Source organism: Varanus komodoensis, unplaced genomic scaffold (assembly GCF_004798865.1).
Source record: "Varanus komodoensis strain SLA01 unplaced genomic scaffold, ASM479886v1 scaffold49, whole genome shotgun sequence".
Lineage (NCBI taxonomy): Eukaryota > Metazoa > Chordata > Lepidosauria > Squamata > Varanidae > Varanus > Varanus komodoensis.
Genome location: NW_025336072.1, coordinates 2,367,460 through 2,390,846, shown reverse-complemented (window position 1 = coordinate 2,390,846; position 23,387 = coordinate 2,367,460). Strand labels below are relative to the sequence as shown.

Genomic DNA, 23,387 nt, shown 5'->3' with positions numbered 1-23,387 from the left:
CATGATAAGGCATTGTACACTTAAAGGTGCCCTTCGGTCATTCTAAAATAGGAATCTCTGAACTTTTTGAACCCACAGGCAGCTTAGGGAATTTGAGACACTACTGTGGGCACCACTACAAAATGCCTCATCAGTGGATCACCATGTGGGTGTTTACCTGTTGCATCTACGGATCTTACACTGTGTCATATTCAGAAAAATCTTTTGTTTTATCTACTGGGTACCACAATGTCTCTTTAATAGGGGATTATCTAATTCAGCTACTGGTTGGTGGTGCAAAAATGCTACTGTTCCTTTTAAACATATGCTCTGGGAATATCCAAAGAAGTTGCTTCTTTGGGGAAGAAATTATTACACATATGCATTTCGTTCCAGAAGTCTTTTATGAATTAACATTAATGATTTGCCTATTTCATCAATATTTTTATGTCCTTCTGATAGGTAAAAGTTTATTACAAAATTTGAAGGATAAACACTCATTTCCTCTAAAGTAATGGGCTGAAGACTTCACAATGCTTTCAATATATGAACAGGTGGCATATAAGCACCAACTTCAAACAATACTATTGTGTTGCTTTGCTGAAACTTATAGTTCCCAGAAAGCTGTATGCAGTTCATATACATGCTCATATATTTTAAAAAGAATTTTAAAAGTTGGGTGCCCATGGGGACTTGATTGTGGATGAGGGGGCCGACCTGGCCTGTATAACGGAGACCTGGGCGGGAGGGGGGGGGATGTTGCCCTCTCCCAATTGTGCCCGCCCGGGTATATGGTCCAGCACTGTTCACGGCCGGAGGGGAGGGGAGGGGGGGTCGCTTTGGTTTACCGAGCCTCCATCACTCTCACGGGACTTCCTGTCCCTTCGAGACCAGGGCTGGAGTGTCTCTACTTGGTGTTGGGCGACCGAGACAGATTGGGGATTCTGTTGGTGTACCGTGCACCCTTCTGCCCAACAGTCTCCCTGCCTGAGCTGACGGAAACTGTCTAGGACCTGGTGTTGAGGTCCCCCAGGATGCTGGTCCTGGGGGACTTCAATATCCATGCCGAGGCTAGTCTGACCGGGGCGGCTCAGGACTTCATGGCTTCCATGACGGCCATGGGGCTGTCTCAACATGTCACCGGCCCGACCCATGAACGTGGACACACTCTGGACCTGGTTTTCTCGACGGGGCAGGAAGAGGGTGGTCTGAGGGTGAGGAATTTATGCTTGACTCCCCTGTCATGGTCAGATCACTTCCTAGTGAGGTTTGTGCTCAAGAGCGACATCTCCCTCTGTAAGGGTGCAGATCCGATTGTGTGGGTCCGCCCCCGGAGCCGGATGGATCCGGAAGGATTCCTGAAGGCTCTGGGGGAGTTTCCGGCTGACAAGACGGGTGCTCCTGTCGAGGCTCTGGTGGAACTGTGGAATGGGGAGATGACCAGGGCTGTAGACACGATCACTCCTAAGTGTCCTCTCCCACCGGGCAGAGCCCGCTCTTCCCCTTGGTACACTCCAGAATTGAGGGCAATGAAGCAGGTTGGGAGACGGCTAGAGCGTAGGTGGAGGAAATCACGGGATGAATCTGACCGAACACACTTAAGAGCCCACTATCGGGCCTATGCTGTGGCGGTGAGGGCGGCGAAAAAGAGACACTTCTCCACTTCCATTGCCTCCTCACAATGCCGTCCAGCGGAGCTCTTTCGAGTGGTGCAAGGCCTGGTTCACCCAGGGCCGAAGGAAGAGCTGATTCCACCCTCAAAGGCCCGCTGTGACGACTTTGCCGAGCATTTTAGGGAGAAAATCGCTCAGATTCGTCACGAGCTGGATTCCACTATTCAGCTGGATTCAGAGGTTTTAAGGGAGACACCAACGCTGCCGTCTGGTCCAGAATTAATGGATGAATTTCAGTTATTGCGGCCCGATGATGTGGACAAGGTGCTTGGACGAGTACGTCCTACCACTTGCCTTTTGGACCCTTGCCCGTCTTGGTTAATAAAGGATTCCAAGCACGGGATTGGGACCTGGATCTTGGAAGTGGTTAACGCTTCTCTGAGTGATGGTCGGGTGCCTGCCCCTTTAAAGGAGGCGGTAGTACGACCGGTCCTGAAGAAGGCGTCACTGGATCCAGGGATGGCCGCTAACTATAGACCAGTGGCCAACATCCCGTTTCTGGGCAAGGTGTTAGAGCGAGTGGTGGCGGGACAACTCCAAGCACTCTTGGATGAAACTGATTATCTGGACCCATTTCAGTCCGGCTTCAGACCCGGGTACGGTACTGAATCTGCCTTGGTCGCCCTGTACGATGACCTGTGCAGGGAGAAGGACAGGGGGAGTGCGTCCCTGTTGGTTCTCCTGGACCTCTCAGCGGCTTTCGATACCATCGACCATGGTATCCTTCTGGATAGGCTGGCGGGATTGGGGGTCGGAGGCACCGCTTTGCGGTGGTTCCGCTCCTATCTCAACGACTGATTCCAGAAGGTGGTGTTGGGGGACTATGGCTCTGCGCCATGGCAGCTTTGCCATGGGGTACCGCAGGGTTCCATTTTGTCCCCTTTACTGTTCAATATCTACATGAAACCGCTGGGAGAGGTCATCAGGAGGTGTGGGCTGCGGACCCATCAGTATGCTGATGATACCCAGCTCTACCTCTCGTTTTCCACCAATCCAGGTGAGGCAGTGGCTGTGCTGAACCGGTGCCTGGCCGAGGTAATGGGCTGGATGAGGGCCAATAAACTGAAGCTCAATCCAGACAAGACAGAGGTCCTGTTGGTTGGCGGTTCAGGCTTCGGAGAAGGTGACCTGAACCTTGTCCTGAATGGGGTTGCACTCCCTCCTAGGGACAAGGTCCACAGCTCGGGAGTGCTCCTCGACCCGGAGCTTTCACTTGAAGCTCAGGTGACAACAGTGGCGAGGAGCGCTTTCCTCCAGCTTCGGCTGATTCATCAGCTGCGCCCCTACCTGGAGTACGACTGCCTTGCAACAGTGACTCATGCGCTGGTGACTTCCCGTCTTGACTTCTGTAACGCGCTCTACGTGGGGCTACCCTTGAAGACGGTCCGGATACTTCAATTGGTTCAGAATAGAGCTGCCAGGCTGCTGACGGGGACTGGACGTTATGTTCACATGACTCCAGTTCTCCGTCAGCTTCACTGGCTCCCCATTGAAGTCCGGGCCCAATTCAAGGTGTTGGTAATGACCTATAAAGCCCTAAACGGCTTGGGTCCTGGTTACCTGAAGGAGCGCTTACATCCATATTTGCCCAGTCGCCCCCTGAGATCGGCGGGAGAGGCCCTTCTCCGGGAGCCCTCCGTGAGAGAAATTAGGAGGGTGGCTACTCGGAGAAGGGCTTTCTCAGCGGTGGCGCCTAAGTTATGGAATGCGCTCCCCAGAGAGGTCCGCCTGGCGCCGTCGTTATTTGTTTTTCGGCGCCAGGCTAAGACCTTTTTATTTAAGCAACATTTTAAATGCTAAATACAATTGAATTTTATCTGGCCAGGGCGGCTTATTTTATAATGTGTGTTTTAATTAAGATTATTTTATATGGATATTTTAACTTATTGTTTTATCTATGTTGTAAGCCGCCCCGAGGCTTCGGCGAATGGGGCGGCATAAAAATGTTTTAATAAATAAATAAAATAAATAAATAAACCCTCTGCAAGTGCCATGGGCTATACCCACAGGTACTGTGTTGTGGACCTGCTGTTCTAGCAAGTTAGGGGAACTAGAACACTAGTGGTGGGAACAGAGACACAGGTAGTCTCTATCTTACTCATAGTGATGATTTCTCTACTGTGAATGTTCTCCATCTTAATGGGAAGGAGAGGTAGAAAAGCAGGGTCTCCATGGCTTTCCCAAGGCATATACCAATGATAAAGAAAATTTCCAGCAAAGACAGGAAGGCTAAGTCTGGGAATACCAAAGGAACCTGTACTTTCTTGGGAATGGTCTTAGAGGAGGGTAATAGTACAGGTCCAATGAGAAATATTAACTTCTGATACTGAGTCAAAGTACTGAATATCATTTGGGGAATTAAGGTTTCATGTGAGTTTTCGCTTCTCAAAGATCAGGGTTAGTGATTGCCAGAGAATTTCAAGGAATGTCTGTTCCAGTGGCGGCTGACTTGAGACAGGCATGGGTCTGCACTACAAGCTTTTCAATTTTCTATCCTGATGCTCAAGGGTTAGGTGAGCACTGGGAACAAGATAATGAGGTCCCCCAGTTGCCCTGGGATCACAACTAGCAGGGACAAGATGCCATGCAGACCAGACACTAGGGACCAGTTGTCCCAAAGAGCTTTCCACAGTATGTGGTACAAGAAGTTGAAAGAGACAGAACTGTTTCCCTGCAAATAGCTACTGAGGAAGTAGGAGGGGTTGGTTCAGTGTGGCTCTGTCTGCTGGGTTTGTTCCCTCAGCAAAGCCAAAGGCAAGCTGTTCTGTTTCTTATGGCCTGCTTTGTAAAGGCCTAAGACTCAAACTTCCTCAAGGCAAAGTAGAAAGCTGGAGTGTCCATCAGTTAAAAGCAGGTTGCTTACCTGTAACTGATGTTCTTCGAGTGGCATCTGTGCAGTCACACATATGGGTTCTGCACCTGCGCAGTGCCTTTGGCCAGAAGATTGATAGCTAACGGTTTGGCGGGAAAACTCTGCTCCCCTCCCCGCTAGCAGTATATATGGAGCGGAGTGTCCACCATTTTCCAGTCTTTCACAGACCGGACGTTCACCCTCTAAAGAATAAAATATAACTAAGCTAAAAGAAAAAAAAATCGGTATCGATGGTAAGAAGAAAAAATATTGTGAAGGTGCCAAAGACAAAAAATAGCACGGTACCGAAAAAAAAATTAAAGCCACCCAATGACACCAAGCGGGGCCGGCAGGTGGGTTGTGTGACTGCACAGATGGCCACTCAAAGAACATCAGTTACGGGTAAGCAACCTGCTTTTCTCTGTCGTGGCCTCTGTGCATCACACATATGGATAGAATAGCAAGCTTACCCTAAATGGAGGAGGGAGGTGTCATCAACAAAGAATAGCTGAAAGAACGGCTCTGCCAAAAGAACAGTCCTGTCTAGCACAAACATCCAGTCTATAATACTTAGCGAATGTACATGGAGTAGCCCAGGTGGCAGCTCTGCAGACATCTTCAAACGGAACTCCCGATGCAAAAGCCGAAGAAGCAGCTGCAGCTCTAGTAGAATGACCCCTAGGAATTGTAGGTAAGTCTATCTTGGCCAGCTGATAGGACAGAGTAATAGTGTGAACTATCCATTTGGACAGTCTGTGAGGAATAACTGGAAAACCTTGATTTTGTTTAGAGTACTTAACGAAGAGCTTAATGGAATGTTGAATAGACTCAGTCCTCAATCTGTAGAAGGCTAGGCAGCGCCGTACGTCAAGAGTGTGTAAGGATCTCTCAAGCGGATTCGAAGGAGATGGAAAAAAAGCAGGTAAGACAATCTCCTGTCCCATGTGAAAAGTCGTAGCCACTTTTGGAAAAAAAGATGAATCCATTCGTAGAACTACTTTCTCCCTATGAAAGTTCAAAAATGGAGGGTCTACCCTGAGGGCACAGAGTTCACTAGATCTCCAGGCTGAAGTAACTGCTACAAGGAAAGCAGTTTTCCAAGAAACAAGACATAAATCAATTGTTGCCAAGGGTTCGAAAGGAGGTCTTGTTAGCGCTTGCAGCACCACTGAAAGACTCCAAGTAGGCATAAGCGATCTGACTGTCGGATGGAGGTTGTAGAGTCCTTTAAGAAATCTCTTTACCAATGGTTGAGAAAAAATGGAAGAACCTTGAACTGTACCGCGATAATAGGAAATTGCTGCCGTATACAGTCTTATGGAGGATGGTTTAAGTCCAGAACAGTGGAGTTCTAAGAGAAACTGGAGGATATGATCTATGGATGCAGAGTTTGGCAAAAACGAATGAGATTCAGCAAAGACAGAGAATCTACGCAACTTTGCCGTGTACGATTTTCGAGTGGACAGCCTTAGCACAGAATTGAGAATACGTTGGATGTCTGGATGAAAAACTCGTGAACCCAACAGAATATTCGTCGGATCCGAGGACATAGAGAAGGTAGATGGATTCAAAACATGGAACAGCGTGTCAGATCCAGGGACAGGATCAGTAGAAACTGCAGATGATGTTGGTACCGAGCCGACGTTGACTGCTATCGAATTTGCCAGGCTGTCAATTTCAGCGATGCTAGATCTGGGTGGCGAATTGTGCCCTCCTGCTGAGTTGTGAGATAAGGAATGGGAGGAAGCTGCAGGTATTCCTCTTGAGAAATGTGCAGAGGTGTCGAGAACCATGGCTGGCATGGCCACCAAGGAGTTATCAGCAGTCCTGTGGCCCCATCGTGAATTATTTTTCAATTACTCTCATGATGAGGGGAATCGGAGGGAAAGTGTAAAAGATAATATCGTTCCAAGAGATCATAAAGGCATCCTCGAACGACCCCTGTCCAATTCCCGCTCTCGAGCAAAAAGTCTCGCACACCCTGTTCTGTCGGGTGGCGAATAAGTCTATATCGGGGAGGCCCCATCGCTGGAACACTCGGTCGCAAGTCTGACGGTCCAGTTCCCATTCATGAGATGTGGACATGTGCCTGCATAAGAGATCTGCTTCCCCATTGTCCGTACCAGCTAGGTGTACTGCTATCAAGGGAATGTCTCTCGGTATGCACCACTCCAAGATTTCCATCGATAGCCGGGCTAACGTTGGTGACTTCATCCCCCCTTGCTTGTTCAAGTAAAAGACTGTAGCAATGTTGTCCGAGGTTATCGGGACAACTCAACGGCGGAGAACGTCCTTGAATGATTGTAGGGTTTTGAATACTGCAAGAAGTTTCAGGAAGTTGATATGATTCCTGGACTCCTGTCGATTCCAAACACCCTGTGTGCGTAGGCCAGAGCACAGAGCTCCCCATCCCAGCAGAGGCACATCGGTACCGAGAGTCACTGTAGGGCACCGAGGTCGGAACAGGACTCCGATGTTTAGGTTGTCTGATACCGTCCACCATAGTAGAGATTGTAGAATGGAGGACGGGAGTCGAATCAGCTTCGTAGGTAAATCCGTCTGTGACCGGAACATTCTGTTGAAGAACAGTTGAAGGGGGCAAAGCAGAAGCTTGGCATATGGAACTACAGCGATGGATGCTGCCATGTGCCCCAAAAGTCTTTGAACGGTTCGGGCAGGAACAGTTCCATCTTGTCGAATTCAATGGATGTGTCAAGCAATAGTGCGTTGTCTGTCTTGAGGGAGGGAGGCCTTCACCACTGTAGAATCCAGACGGGCTCCAATAAAGTTGATCATCTGCATAGGAATAAGAGAAGATTTCTCATGGTTAATGCAGAGTCCAAGGTTCTGTAATAAGGAGCAGGCCATGTTTACAGAGGAACAAAGACCTTCTCTAGTCTGGGAAACCAACAGCCAGTCATCGAGGTAAGGGTATACCTGAACTCCGCGTAATCAGAGGTATGCGCAGACAGGGGCCATACACTGCGTGAAGACCCTTGGGGCGGTGGCCAGTCCAAACGGGAGCACCGTGAATTCGAAGATTTCAGAAGCAACTGCAAACCGGAGGAAACGCCTATGATGTTGATGGATCGAAATATGAAAATAGGCATCCCTCAAGTCCAGTAAGGCGAACCAGTACTCTCCCCTCAGCAACGGCAGGATATTTTGAAGTGTGGTCATCCAAAACTTCTTCAGTGTTATACATTTATTAAGAGCTCTTAGGTCCAATATTGGTCGAAGACCTCCATCCCGTTTCGGGACCATAAAAAATCTAGAATAGAATCCGTGGAGTCCTTCTGATAAAGATAAGTGACGAATGGCTCCATTAGAAAGGAGCTGATGAACCTCATCTAACAACACCGGCGAGCATGGAGTAAACCGCATGGGACTCGATGGAATGATGTAGAATTCTATTCGATATCCGTGCTGAATGATGGATAACACCCACCGATCAGATGTAATGGACTCCCAAATGGGGAGTCGGCTTTTTAGTAGTTCCCCAAATGAGAGGGGGGAGGGTGGGGTTGGAAGGAGAGGAAAGGTTCGCCCACCCCATCAGCGCTGGCGTTTGTCTCCGTCAAAGCGGCGACGGCCTTGCTGGAATTGCTGGGGCGGTTGTTGCCTGCGGCGTTGCTGACGGTGCTGTGGCTGTTGTCAGGGTGGATATTGTTGTCGATATTGTGGACGGGTCCACGACCACTTACATCGAGGCTGAGGTTGCAACTCCATGTGCCGGGCCATCATCCTCTACTCGTGGATCTTCTTCAACTTGTGGTTGGTCTTTGCGTTGAAGAGGCCGGACCCATCAAAGGGCATCTCCTCGATCCTCCTCTTCATCTCCTCCGGAAAGTTGCAATTACGCAACCAGGCGTGTCTCCGGAGAGAGATGGCACTGACGAGAGCACTCGAGTCTGTGTCCACATGATGACTGGCTGTGGATAGCTGTTGCACCATGACCTGCATGGCCTCCTTTACGAATACCCACGCCAGGTCACTTTGGTTATCTGGAAGGGTGGCAATGATGTTGTCCAGGTACTGCATTATAAAGTACTGATAACGCGCAAAAGTCACCTCATAATTAGATATTCTAAGGCCAAGTCCCGAAGCCACATAGACCCGGCGCGCAAGAGAATCAATCTTCGTCCCCTCCTTGTTGTGGGGCGCTATGTGACCCCGTGCCTCCCGGCCCTGAAAAGACTCCACCACCACCGAGTTCGGTTTGGGGTGGTGGAGGAGGAACGGAATGTCCCCCTCCCGAACCCGGTACATGGCTTCATATCTTCTCAAAGTCGTTTGAGGGTGAGCCGGGAGGTCCCATGGTTGGGTCATCGCTTGTTGGAGAGTTGTGATGAGTGGTAAAGCGATGAAGGTCGATTGCTTGCCCCGCACTACATCGTAGAAACGATCAGTGCTGGGACCAGGCTGTTGATTGACCTTGATTTCCAATGACTTCACCAGCCTGGACATCAGTTTAGCAAACGAGATGTGCGGCTCCTCTGGTGATGCAGGACCTTACGAGGTGACTGCAGCATCAGGCGAAGTTGAATCGATCTCGGACTCATCCGAGTCCACCCAATATGGAGCCGGGATGCTGGAGGAGGAATCCCCTGGTGACTCTGATCTACCGCTCTCCCTAGACGGTGCCTGACCGGCGTCTCTCCAGGCTGTAGAGTGGGGACGATCCCGAGGAGCTGGTGGAGGGGTTCGACCTCTAGCAGCCGGGTAGTATCCGACGGATGGGTAGTCAGGCCATTTTGGCGCAGAAGAATACCGGGAATGGTACCAGTTGTCAGAACGGGCGTAGGAAGATCAACTTGTACGGCTTCTCGGTGGGGACATTCCAGTCTCGGTATCGAGCAAAACGGGTGGCATAGGCGTCGGGGACTGGGCCCTCGGTGGGGAGTCTTGAATTTCACCGTCGGAAATCGAGCTGCGAGGTGGATCGTGGTGCAGTTCAGATTCCGTATGGCGTGGAGAGGCTGGAGGAGTAACTCTCATTGCCACCTGAATGGTCAGGCCCGAAGGCATCGGTACTGCGCCTGCGGTCGGGACCGAGGAAGCCGCCAAACCCGAGTGTCAATGTTTCGTATTCTCGGGTTTCTTCAGTCTTTTGGCCGGTTTTTCAGCCTTATCTCTTTTGGCCTTTTTATGCACAGATGGCTTATCAGGCCGCTGTGTTTCCTCTTTTCCCGCTGTTTCTTGGGCAGGGAAACAGGCTGATTGCCCATGGTGGGAGCACCTTCGCCTGAAGGGAATGAGGGTGGAGCAGCAGAGGAAGGGGCTGGATGTTGCGGCGGATCGGCTGAAGACAGACGGCGGTCAGGTGCAACTGAGGTTGTAGCAGGCTTAGCCACCAGTCGGTCCGATTGTAGGAGAGCCTGGTCCCACAGGAGCTTACATAGACGGTTCTCCCTATTCTTCCTGGCCTGCTTAGAGAAGGCCAGGCAATGGTCTCATTTGACCGTCCTGTGACCTTCCCCTAAACAGAGGAGGCACAGGTTGTGCGGGTCCGTAGCAGGCATTTTAGAGCCACACTCTCCGCACTTGCAGAACTCCGCTCGTTGCGCCATCACGGAAAAATAGAAAAAAGGGAGGATAGTATAGCGGGAACAGATAATATTTTTGGCTTGTTTTTTTTAATAGGAACAAGAAGAAAGAGAAAAAACAAAGAGACTAACTGGAACAGTGAAGAGCAATATAAATGAGGAAATACTAACTTGGAAAAGAGAAAAAGAAGTCAAAGCAAGAGAATACGAGTAACGATCTAAGCGAAAGCGAAGCGGCAAGAGGCACAATGAACGGCGGTTGCAAAGACTGGAAAATGGCGGACACTCCACTCCATATATACTGCTAGGTGGGAGGGGAGCGGAGTTTTCCCGCCAAACCGTTAGCTATCAATCTTCTGGCCAAAGACACTGTGCAGGCGCAGAACCCATATGTGTGATGCACAGAGGCCACGATGAAGAACAATATGTTCCTGGCAAAGCAATAGTAATTTGAAGAAGGATTCAGAGTCCATAAGCTCTGAAAGAGCAATTAATGAAGTGGCACTCAGGGATAACAGGAACAGAACAGAAGAGGAAATGAAAAGAGAATTCTGTTCAGCATCCCAGGAGAAGATAGCCTAATTTTGAACTATTTTGCCATAAGGCTACAGGAAGTACTGCTAGTTACTAAAGGCCAGAAAAAGGAGCTGGGAGGCAGGGATGCAAAGTTCATGCTGGAATCCTGTTCCCTTGTACTTGCTGGATTTCTTTCCTGTGCTTGACCCTAACCAGGAAGCAAGTTCAACTGACATCAAACACTCAGGAATGCTACAAATTCTTTGTGCAAATTACACAAAATTGATAATTCTTTGAGCAAAAAATTCATAGTACATGAAGCCTGGAAGTCGTGTGTGCAAACAGAACTCCACTTGCACAGCAAGCACATGGATGCCGTGTGGGCAAGCTTACTTTCTGCCAGATACCAGCAAGAAGCAGACTTAGGGCAGAGAGAAAGCAGGGCAGGTTCTAGAGAGACAAGCCAAGCAAATCCAATGGGTTATCACCCCCAGACCAGATTCCTCCCACATTGCTAGGTGGAGGGTGAATGCTCCAAATTACTATGCTGCACAGACACATGTGAGTCACAATGAGGAAGATGACAAATGAGACATGAGGTCTGAGCCTCAAATACTAAACACCCAACAATATCTCTCCAAATAATTGTCAAGTCAGGTTTCCCCCATAAGGGAATTCCAGCAACTGCACTCCAGTTCTGTTGTTCCCTTGGTGCACTGATTTTTAGGGGATTGCTTTTGTCTCTACTATATAAGGAGTCACCATAAATCCCAGGACTGAAAGCTAAGTTGTAGTGTGAAATCCCACGATAATAAAGATCTTAGTTCCCTGAATTAAAGTATTGCATAGTTTCTAGTTAGATTACTGTTTTGATTTTGAGATATACAGGTTTGTGGATCTATTTCAGAACTCAGACTTCTGCAAGAACAACAAATCAATGACAGTCATTATAATTTCATTTATCATTTATTTAAACTGCATAAGGAAAGTATCTTTCAAAATTGCTGTAGCAGTATAATATGGCCTTTATATTATATACAGAATCCAGATAGTGACTAGATTCACATGATGCAATAAGCCAGTGTAGGGGTTTTTTTACCACTGTTTGCTGTCCAAAACTAGTAACGGTATTTCAACATTTAGATATCACAAATAGAAACAGTTTGTTGTATGGTTTCTACATCCCATTATGCTGTTTTAGGATGTCCAAACCCAGCATCATGGTTTCAGCAGTCCTGGTATTCAAATACCACCAAGTCCCTTTGAAAAAGTGACCACTCCAGGAGCATCACCAACCCTAACCCTAACCCTAACCCTTCCCAGCCTAGCAGCAGGCATATCATTACTTGCCTCACTCCTACAAGTTGTTCTCTGTTCCCATCCCCCTCCACCTTCTCAATTCTCCAGATGTCCACCTGTTGTTTTCTAGCTGCCAAGAAGTATGCAGTGCTGCCCAAACAGAACATAGAAACAGAGCGAGTCAGAAGGGACCTCCTGAGCCATCAATCTGAACCCCCAGCTCTGCTCATGATATGCGTACCATGTGCATGTCTAGCCTATCCTTGAACAATGAGCAGCCTTAAAGTTGGCTGCCCTCTGTACTACTATAAGTTTGCTATGGTTTTCACAGATGCCAGTCTAAGTTATTGAGCCTTTCAATTCCAGCAAGCGCGTGTGTGGGTGGTGAACAGCAACGCAGGCTGGATGGATGGCCATGGTGGGCTGAATCCATCCCCCGGGCCATAGTTTGAGGACCCATGAGGTATGGCCTTCATGCTCATCCCCTCAAAATGGGCTAACACATGAATGGGAGAGAATAGGAGGAACTGGGATGTACGATTGTGGGCAGTGGAGGATAAAGGAAATTAAGTTGATGGAGAAGAACAAAATGAAGACTAGCATGAGGGAGTGTGAAAAAGGTGAGAGCCAGTGCAGTTATGGTGGTTAGAGGGTTAAGATATGTGAAATATGGATTCTAATCTGTACTAGGCCATGAAGCTAACTAGGTGACTTTGAACCTGCCACTCATTTTCAGTCTGACCTACCTCACAGGGTTGTTGATATCAGGATTAAAAGTGGAGGAGATCTATATACACTGTCTTGAATTCCTTACAAGGGGAAAAAGTGAATTATAAATGCAACATAATGTTTAAAATGTAGTATCAACAAGAGAAGAAAGGAACGAGGGAAGATCATGAGAAGCCAGGGCATTTGTTGTGCCTGAGGCCAAGCTGAAAAAGGTAGAGAGGAGGGAAATGTAAAACAGCATGGGTGGAGTTCAGAGAATGAATACTGCACGAAGCATCCTGGAACAGGAACATGGGAGGGAGGTAGAAGGAGTGTGCAGGATGATGGCGTGTAAAGGGTATTGAAGAAGGGGTGTCAGGTGGACTGACAAAAAGGCAAGGGAAATGCTTCACTGGGTGGTGGTGCAGGAAACAAGAAAACACTGGGAGACAGAGGGCAGAGCAAGCCCATGTACATGCTCTCTGAGAAAATACATACATGAGGAGAAAATCCAAACTGTGTGCTCACACCTCCTGCACAAAGTCCAGCCTCAACAGAACTTCAGCAAAAGAAGTGTGGAGATGTTAGGCAGGGGTATGAGTAAAGATGCTTTGCTGTACAAAGGAACGGCAGTGGAAAAAGATTGTTTTTATGGGAAGATTCATTAATTAAAAGGCAGCTTTGGCTGAGGAATGTTAAAAGCATGGCACGGCATGGCACGGCAGAGAACATGCCCAGGAAACTATGCAGACTAATCAGGAAGCAGAAGATGATGTAGCCAGGAGTGAAATGCCTTGGGACCAAATTAAAGTCATGGTTGCTGATGGGGTAAGTGATAACAACAGGTGGCTGGAAACCACAATAAAGCAGAAAACACTTAATCACTTGTCAGGTAAATCACAGTTAAAACCATGAATCGTGGTAACCATGAGGGTTTTTTGTTTTGATGTGTGACTGGACCCATTGTATACAAACTCCAAAATCCTCTGTGCAAAATTACAAATTCCTTCACCTATTCAGGAATAAAAATAGACTATCAAGAACTCTAACAGAAACAATGACATATTTCAAGAGGATATTGCTCAACAAGCTATGGATATATTTGATCCAAAAAATGGGAATACAAATGTTTATATGTGAATTATAGGCTTTACCACAGGAATTGTTTCAAAAACATTTCTGCTTACCAATGAGAACAATCATGTAAACTGTCATGTAGAGCTTTACGTAGCACCGAATCTTTGTCATAAATGCCCCATGTAGCTTGTAGTACTGAATCAAGCAGGCAATCTCCTGCAGTCCTATTCCAAAGTGCATAAAGTCTACTGTCTAAACGCGTACCCAGTTCCAGAGACCAGTTTATAATGGGAGATTCTTCTTCTAGTTCTAGAAAATATTAACATTACAAGGTTAATCATCTTACATCTACAGAAAAATTATAATTTGTTACATTCCTTTACATTTCGAAGTACTAGAATACAAGACTTTTTTTCCTCGACTGAGCAGGAAGATGGTAATCTGAAAACTGGGGGGCTAATAATTACCCCTTTGTCATGGTCAGATCACTTCACCTTGAGTTTTGACACCTTTTCCCCTGTACAAGGGTTGTTGTTGTTGTCGTTAGTCGCAAAGTCGTGTCCGACCCATCGCAACCCCATAGACAACACTCCTCCAGGCCTTCCTGTCCTCCACCATCCCCCAGAGTCCACCTAAGCTCACACCAACTGCCTCAGTGACTCCATCTAGCCACCTCATCCTCTGCTGTCACCTTCTTCTTTTGCCATCTATTGTTCCCAGCATTAGAGTCTTCTCCAGAGAGTCCTTCCTTCTCATTAGGTGGCCAAAGTATTTGAGTTTCATCTTCAGTATCTGGCCTTCTAAAGAGCAGTCAGGGTTGATCTCCTCTAGGACTGACCGGTTTGCTCGTCTTGCGGACCAAGGGACTCGCAGGAGTCTCCTCCAGCACCACAATTCAAAGGCCTCAATCATTTTGCACTCAGCCTCCCTTATGGTCCAGCTTTCACAGCCATACATTGCAACTGGGAAAACCATAGCCTTGACTATATGCACTTTTGTTGGCAGGGTGATGTCTCTGCTTTTTAGTATGCTGTCTAGATTTGCCATAGCTTTCCTCCCCAGGAGCAAGCGTCTTTGAATTTCTTGGCTGCAGTCCCCATCTGCACTGATCTTGGAGCCCAGGAAAATAAAATCTGTCACTACCTCCATTTCTTACCCATATATTTGCCAGGAAGTGAGAGCGCCGGATGCCATGATCTTAGTTTTCTTAATGTTGAGTTTTAAACCAACTTTTGCGCTCTCCTCCTTCACCCACATCAAGAGGCTCTTTAGTTCCTCTTCACTTTCTGCCATGAGAGTGATATCATCTGCATCTCTGAGGTTGTTGATATTTCTCCCAGCAATCTTAATTCCAACTGGTGATTCATCTAGCCCTACCTTTCTCATGATGTGCTCTGCATATAAGTTAAATAGACAGGGCGACAGTATACAGCCTTGCCGAACTCCTCTCTCAATTTTGAACCAATCAGTGATTCCGTGTCCAGTTCTCACTGTTGCTTCTTGACCCGCATATAGGTTTCTCAAGAGACATGTAAGATGGTCTGGTATTCCCATCTCTTTAAGAACATGCCACAATTTGTTGTGATCCACACAATCAAGGCTTTAGCATAGTCAATGAAGCAGAAGTAAATGTTTTTCTGGAACTCCCTAGCTTTCTCCATGATCCAGCATATGTTGGCAATTTGATCTCTAGTTCCTCTGCCTCTTCAAAACCCTGCCTGTACTTCAGGTAGTTCTCGGTCCACATACTGCTGGAGCCTAGCTTGTAGGATTTTGAGCATCACTTTGCTAGCATGTGAAATGAGTGCAATGGTGCGGTAGTTTGAACATTCTTTGGCATTGTCCTTTGGGATCAGAATGTAAACTGACCTTTTCCAATCCTGTGGCCACTGTTGAGTTTTACAAATTTGCTGGCATATTGAGTGTAGCACATTTACTGCATCATCTTTTAGGATTTTGAATAGCTCAGCTGGAATACTGTCGCCTCCACTAGCTTTGTTGTTGCTCAGACTTCCTAAGGCCCATTTGACTTCACATTCCAGGATGTCTGGCTCAAGGTCAGTGACTACCCCATCGTGGTTATCAGGGACATTCAGCTCTTTCTTGTATAGTTCTTCTGTGTAATCTTGCCATCTCTTCTTAATCTCTTCTGCCTCTGTTAGGTCCCTGCCATTTTGGTCCTTTATTATGCCCCATCTTTGCATGAAATGTTCCCTTCATATCTCCAATTTTCTTGAAGAGATCTCTGGTCCTCCGTATTCTATTATTTTCTTCTGTTTCTTTGCACTGTTCATTTAAGAAGGCATTCTCATCTCTTCTAGCGATTCTCTGGAATTCTGCATTCAATTGTTTGTCTCTTTCTCTTTCTCCCTTGCCTTTCACTTCCCTTCTTTCCTCAGCTATTTGTAAAGCTTCCTCAGACAGCCATTTTGCTTTCTTGCATTTCTTTTTCTTTGGGATAGTTTTAGGTGCTACCTCTTGTACAATGTTGCGAACCTCCGTCCATAGGTCTTCAAGCACTCTGTCTATCAGATCTAATTCCTTAAATCTATTTGTCACCTCTACTGTATATTCATCAGGGATATGATTTGGGTCATACCTGAGTGGCCTAGTGCTTTTCCCTACTTTCTTCAATTTAAGCCTAAATTTTGCAACCAGAAGCTCATGATCTGAGCCACAGTCAGCTGCTGGTCTAGTTTTTACTGACTGTATAGAGCTTCTCCATCTTTGGCTGCAGAGCACATAGTCAATCTGATTTCTGTGTTGACCGTCTGGTGATGTCCATGTGTAGAGTCCTCTCTTGGGTTGTTGGAAAAGAGTGTTTGCTATGACCATCGTATTCTCTTGACAGAATTCTACCAGCCTGTGCCCTGCTTCATTTTGTAAATTTGCCTGTTATTCCGGTTATCTTTTGGCTTCCTACTTTAGCATTCCAATCCCCCATGATGATAAGGACATCATTTTTTGGAGTTAATTCTAGAAGGTGTTGTAGGCCTTCATAGAACTGGTCAACTTCAGCCTTTTTAGCACCAGTGGCATAGACTTGGACTACTGTGATGATGAATGGTTTGCCTTGGATTCGAACTGAGATCATTCTGTCATTTTGGAGATTGTATCCCAGTACTGCTTTTCCTACTCTTTTATTGACTATGAAGGCTACTCCATTTCTTCTGAGGGATTCTTGCCTGCAGTAGTATACCTGATAGTCATCTGAATTAAATTTACCCATTCCTGTCCATTTTAGTTCACTGATTCCTAAGATGTCGATGTTCAGTCTTGTCATCTCTTGTTTGACCACATCCAGCTTGCCTTGATTCATAGATCTTACATTCCAGGTTCCTATGGAGTATAGATCTTTGCAGCATCGGACTCTCCTTTCACCACCAGATACATCAGCAACTGAGTGTCCTTTTGGCTTTGACGCAGTCGCTTCATTCTTTCCGGTGCTACTAGTACTAGCCCTCTGCTCTTCCCCAGTAGCATATTGGACACCTTCCAACCTGAGGGGCTCATCTTCCGGTGTCATATCTTTTTGCCTTTTGATACTGTCCATGGGGTTTTCATAGCAAAGATACTGGAGTGGGTTGCCATTTCCTTCTCCAGGGTAGAGGACCTATTAAAATGGCCCACCCCTGGAGGCTGATGGATCCAGACTGTATTTATTAAAAAAACTTCCTTTTAATATTGTTTTATTATTTAAATCTTGATTTGATTGTTTACAATTTTATATGATAGCAACACAGAAACAGAGTGAGTCAGAAGGGGCCTCCTGGGCATCTAGTCTGACCCCCGGCTGCACTCATGACATGCCTACCATAGTTTTTATTTCCATTATTGTCTTACTGTTTTAATTGAATTTTATCAATTAAAATTCATTTTTACTTTTAATTGGTGTTTTATCATTTATTGTAAGCTGCCCAAAGAGCCTTCCTTGCTATGGGTGTGGCAATGATGCATAACATAAAATATACATAAAATAATGGCATCTGATATTCTAGAATTCAAAAGGACATGGCAATTTTTCATGAGTGAATTTCTTGTAATAATTCAAAATGTAACCACACAATTCAGGCAAGTTCACACAAACATAGCTCAACTGGGATAGAGTACTGCAGAAGAAGCCTACATTTTTAATGCAATCCTAAAAACCTTTCTGTTAAGCCTCATTAGCAAGGAAGGCCTATTCAACAGAGTCTACTATACAGGGAGAGATTTACTTCCATGTAAGTGTGCCTAGGATGACACTGTAAAGTGCCAGTGTTATAGTTCCTTTCAAACTATCAGAGCCAAAAAGTTGAAGGACAGTTTACTTAAAAGCCAAGGAAATACTAAGGAGCTGAGAAGCAAGGGAAACATTAAATTTAATTATGAGCAATACATTAAATGTAAATTTATTATATGATATGCTCATGAGAATATTTTTGTTATTATAATTGTCTAACAAGTAAATAAATATTCCAATCACAGATTAATTACTCCTTTCAAAATTCATCATATTGTATATACATTATCAAGGTTCTTCAGTACAATTTCAATTGCAATATTGCAACATGGAATAATGTCCAATTCTGTACAGTTCCAGAAATGCATATATTCTTGCCTCCATTTTTTTCTCTTGCCACTATTTGTCAGCCTACCCAGTTCTTTTCTAACACCTGCACTGACTCCTAGTCCTTGAAATTAATAAAATTATTTTATTTTTATTTATTTAAAGCTTTTGTATCCCGTTCTTCACAGTGTCTCAGGGCGGTGATTAAACAAACAAACAAGAAAGATACTGCATCAAGAATAATATACAAAATCAATCTTAAAAACAGTGCTAACATTTAAAATAATGGGAAAATAAAAAGGTTTTGGTCTGGCACCGAAATGAAAAAAGCGCTGGCTCTAGACACACCTCTCTGGGTAAAATCAGTAGACCTGTGTCAGCCCAGGAATCCATTAACTTAGCCCTATTGATAAGTAATATTACATATATGGCCCTGTCATTTTAAAAGAAAATGAACTACACAGATTTCTATTTTGACTACACAGAACTGGGTCAGCCACAAATTAATTATTTCTTACATACTAGAAAAACAGATACTACCATTTAACATTTTTGATTGAGAATGAAATATTTTTTTAAACCAAATATATCTATCCATTCATTCAAATCCACAAAATTAAATAATTTTTCTATTCATTTCTAAATCACAGGCAAGGCACTTTCAAGTCTAATTATATAGGTCTGATCCAATTCCAATGCTGCACAAAGAGGGTCCAGTTCTGACTAGTAGTTTCTTTTTTGTTGCCTTTCCATTCACAACAGTACTTGCAATAGGCTTATCCAGCGACATGTTCCAGACATTATGCCTTTAAACTTCCTAGGAGAATAGTTAGTTTTCCATGTTTTGAATAAAACATGTGGGTTCTTAACATATATCACTATCATGATATGTTCTTTTCTTACTTGTGACTTTAGGGTTTTGACTAATATCACCAAAAGATGTAAATGGATTTTATAACATACAATAGCCTTCCAGTAGTTAACAAGACTAAAGTGCTGAAATATATAGGCAAATGAACTCCCAGCAGTTTCAAAACACAGGGAGGGATCTAAAATTCTCAAACATTTGCACAATGTTCAGAGGGTATAGTACCACCTATGTAGAAGTTGCATCCAGGATAGATTTTATTCATTCTTTGTAAATGCACACACACACACACACACACACACACACACAGAGAGAGAGAGAGAGAGAGAGAGAGAGAGAGAGAGAGCGCGCGCGCGCGCGCACGCACGCATGCATGCATATTTATACTGAGTTCTTCCCCAACTTTAATACTTCTATACCAAAACTGCTATACCAGTCTTGGACAAAAGACCATCCTGAAATGACTTTTCAAAGGCAATCAATGGTTCATTTGTATTAACAACCTACATAAATGATGTAAGATATTTACCTTTTTGAACATCCCTATCAAGTACTTCATCAAATAGTTTCTCTTGGACTGTTTGCGGCAAGTCTTCAATATCTGCAAAAACAAAGATTTGTACCAGTGATAAATTTTTGATTTAATAAATGTCTTTAGTCAGGGAAGAGGAACATTGCAGCGCTCCAGATGCAACATCATCATGAAGGCCACATGTCCTTACCATGACATACAGTAGCTGTTGAATCGTTCACATGCGCCAAGCTGAACTAACAGAAGCCTTTCATGTGGTATTCATATCATATGAAATGGGCCTTTTGTTCTTGGAAATAGATAAAGCTAGCCAGCTTCAGATCAAGTATTCCATATTAATTAATTATGCTTTGTTCTGTATGAAATCATGAATTAATTTATTTTGGTCTCTGTTCATGATTCATAACTAACACAAAACTTTTATCTTTACCTGTGTATTCAACTAAAACCCTGAAATCCCAGATCACAGCAAGGATTCTTTATGCTAGTTGTTAAGTGGTAGTCCTCTCCATACATACTCTAACACCTTGCTTAATACTGGAAGAAAGACACTGAGCAATAATGTTTGCAAAACACTGGATCAACATTTGTTTTCTTTACTAATGAGCTCATCTCTACATCTTTCAATGCAGCAGGGATCACACCATCCTTCAAAGAGGCATTCACCATTATCAGCAATCTGTATCACCAACAGCTTTGGCAGATTTCAATAGCCAGGTTGGCCAAGTATTAAGTAAACATATGGCACACCTCAAACCTCCAGTTTTTCTGAACGTGCTGAAAAGTATCTATAACAACATTATTAATGGAATTCTAGTTCCATCTATATCAAATTTTGTCCGAAGTTGTACTATCAAAATTATCATCATTATCTGAAGAATATATAGTAAATGGTCACAAAAGACTTTCAAAGATTATAACTCTTGCACACTACAGTTTAGCTCAAAAAGGCCTTTCACCATCTGAGAAAGCTCTGCTTACCCACACTTAACAGATGCAATCTTAACAGAGAATGAGTCTTTGCTACCATCATCATTAGATTCTTACCTGTGCTCAGTCAAATTCATTATGATTCTTTCATCCATTTGTGTTCTAATTGTTGAGCTTATCGTTTCATTGCTCAGAATACCAAGGAGCTGATACAGCTCTACAACTTGGTCAAGGACATTTGGGAGCAATCATATCAATAGCCCAAGCAATCCCTCATTCCAAGTGAAATCGGGGCTTTGGCCAAGTCCTCTGGCTAAGCCTGCAGGAAACTCCTCAAAAGATTTCAGAAAGCCATCTGGTTTCATCCATCTCTGGTGGAAGACTATCACATTCACTCCTCAACCCTTGGAAAGGTTATGAGTAGCTTGACAGCCCAGTTTGATTAGGTAATTTATATCTTTTCCTACTCAAAATAATGTATTGAATATCTAGTAAGTCAGGAACAGTTCAATTAGGTCAGGAAGCTGATCTATAAAATGGGTGTTTGACAAGTGAGCCTACAGTAGGAAGTATGTTCAAGCTCACACATCTCCTACACACAGATAAAAATCTTTCAATGTAGAAAGTGTAATATATGAAACAATCTTGTAATACAGTGGCACTTTCAGACAAAATTAGTTTCAGAGGAGGGGGATTTAAATGTGTATGAAGAACTCCATTGCAGAAGCCTCTGTATCACTGATAATTCAAGTAATACCATTCTTGCTCCCCTAACCATCTCACCCCAGTTACCAAAAGAGATGTACCAAGTATAATTATTATCACTTAGCAGAGAAGTCTGTTTTTCATTACCTGATCCAGTGAATCAGAACAAATTAAGTACAGAATGCAGAGTTCGAAAAAAGGAGTGTTTTTGTTTTTTAAAACCTGGTAACAGAGCTAGGACATTTTTTTTTCAAAAATACTGTTTGACAGCAAGTAATTCTCTACTCTAATTCAAGCACAGTGATATCAATATTCACACCATTACAGCAATAATCTTGAAAGGTAAAAAAAATATGAAGAAATGATGGTAAATGATACAGAGAAATTAGAGCTTATACTGCAGTCAGTTGCCAAAACAATTCCCATTTAGAGTATCTTGAACTGCAAAAGTGAATTCAAACTTCATAGCAGGAGTTGCCATATGTCTTTTGCAGCAAGAATGTGGCTTAGCAAAAAAATATATAGTTCATATTCCTAACCTTGGTCACAATATAGTTACCACTTCAGATTCTAGAACTGGTTAAAGACTTCATCTAAAATGCAAAATGAATGTAACTGTTAAGACTGGGTGAGCTGTGTACAAACACATTCTGCACTAAAAGTCACACAACATGTGAGTCAAAAAGGGCCACTTAAGTTAGTTGAGGCTCCAGACTGAAGGAAAATAAATGGAAGCCCAATCAGCTTCCCTTCAGTCTGGAGCAAGGAAACAGGTTCTAAATAAAATTTTATCTACTCTCTACAAGAGCCTTGAAAGCTGAAGAGGGCATTAATAAACCCAACTACCACCATGTTGATGCCTAAACTTGCACAGTCACTTTTACCAGCAATGGCTGATGGGAGCTGTACCGCCTTTTACAAGACACTTGTCTGCTGGACCCCTCCCTACTAGACAGAAGGGCTGCAACAGTTGTGGTGAAGTGGAATTTACAGATCAGATCTCCTTTGTTGTAGTAGGAGCACACACTAGTCAGAGTATACCAAAGAACAGTTGGTCAGTTGGCAGTCCAGCAGTTTTATCATCTCAACAAGCCAGTGGACAAGTCACCGGGTAGTGAAGGGGTTGCCTTTCACTGTATGCTAGAAAGAGTCTTTGTGATCAAGAGAAAGACCAGGTTTGGGACTACAGAATGCCAGTGCTCTTCACACACTGAAGGTATGAAACACTAATTCCATTGCAGCTGACTGTGTTGGGAAGAATGCTGGTAGTACAATGTCCTGATTTTGGTAGAATTGTGGTGCAAACTTTGGCAGGAACAATTGATCAGAATGGAGAACTACTTTGTCCTTATGAAAACTAAAGAATGGTGGATCAATGTATAAAGCACAGTTTGCTTGCTCTTCTGGCCGAAGTAATCACTACCAAAAATGCCACCTTCCAGGAGAGAAGATGTAGATCCATGATGGTCAAGGCTTTGAATGAGGGTTTTGGGACCACTTCACAACCACTGACAGGCTCCATCCTGGTACAATGGAATGGATGTGAGGGACAAGGTTGTGTAAACCTTTGAGGAACCAACAGGACAGAGGATGGAAGAAAATGGAAAAAGCTTCAAACATCCCATGGATCACTGCCAAATAGACTTTGATAGAGGATGGTTTCAGGTCTTTGCAGTGGAGTGTGTGTAGGAAAAAGCAGGTTGCTTACCTGTAACTGATGTTCTTCGAGTGGCCATCTGTGCAGTCACACATATGGGTTCTGCGCCTGCGCAGTACCTTTGGCCGGAAGATTGATAGCTAACGGTTTCCTTTTCAGCGGGGACTCTGCTCCCCCTCCCCCCTAGCAGTATCTAAGGAGCAGAGTGACCGCCATTTTCCAGTCTTTGAAAGACTGATATTTGGCTCCCTATGACATTGCACATTAGTACAAGAAGTTTAAAGAAGTAGCGGTACGACACATAGGAGAGATTATAATATCTAAATAAAAATAATCGAACCACTCATGACACCAAGAGGGGTCGGAGGGTGGATTGTGTGACTGCACAGATGGCCACTCGAAGAACATCAGTTACAGGTAAGCAACCTGCTTTTCTTCGTCGTGGCCTCCGTGCATCACACATATGGGTAGAATAACAAGCTTACCCCAACTGGAGG

The 23,387-nt window shown here is 44.6% G+C and overlaps 1 protein-coding gene across 5 annotated transcripts in view; it reads right to left on the bottom strand.

Annotated features, from left to right (window-relative positions):
- The window catches only part of ZRANB1 (zinc finger RANBP2-type containing 1), a 104,226-nt gene that overhangs the window by 15,372 nt on the left and 65,467 nt on the right, over nt 1–23,387 (bottom strand). For all 5 annotated transcript variants that reach the window (XM_044445574.1, XM_044445578.1, XM_044445575.1 and 2 more), the window contains exons 5-6: nt 19,596–19,667; nt 13,760–13,958 (exon numbers count right to left, since the gene is read on the bottom strand). In XM_044445574.1, the coding sequence (XP_044301509.1) occupies nt 13,760–13,958; nt 19,596–19,667 (271 nt within the window). The remainder of the gene's footprint in view (nt 1–13,759; nt 13,959–19,595; nt 19,668–23,387) is intronic.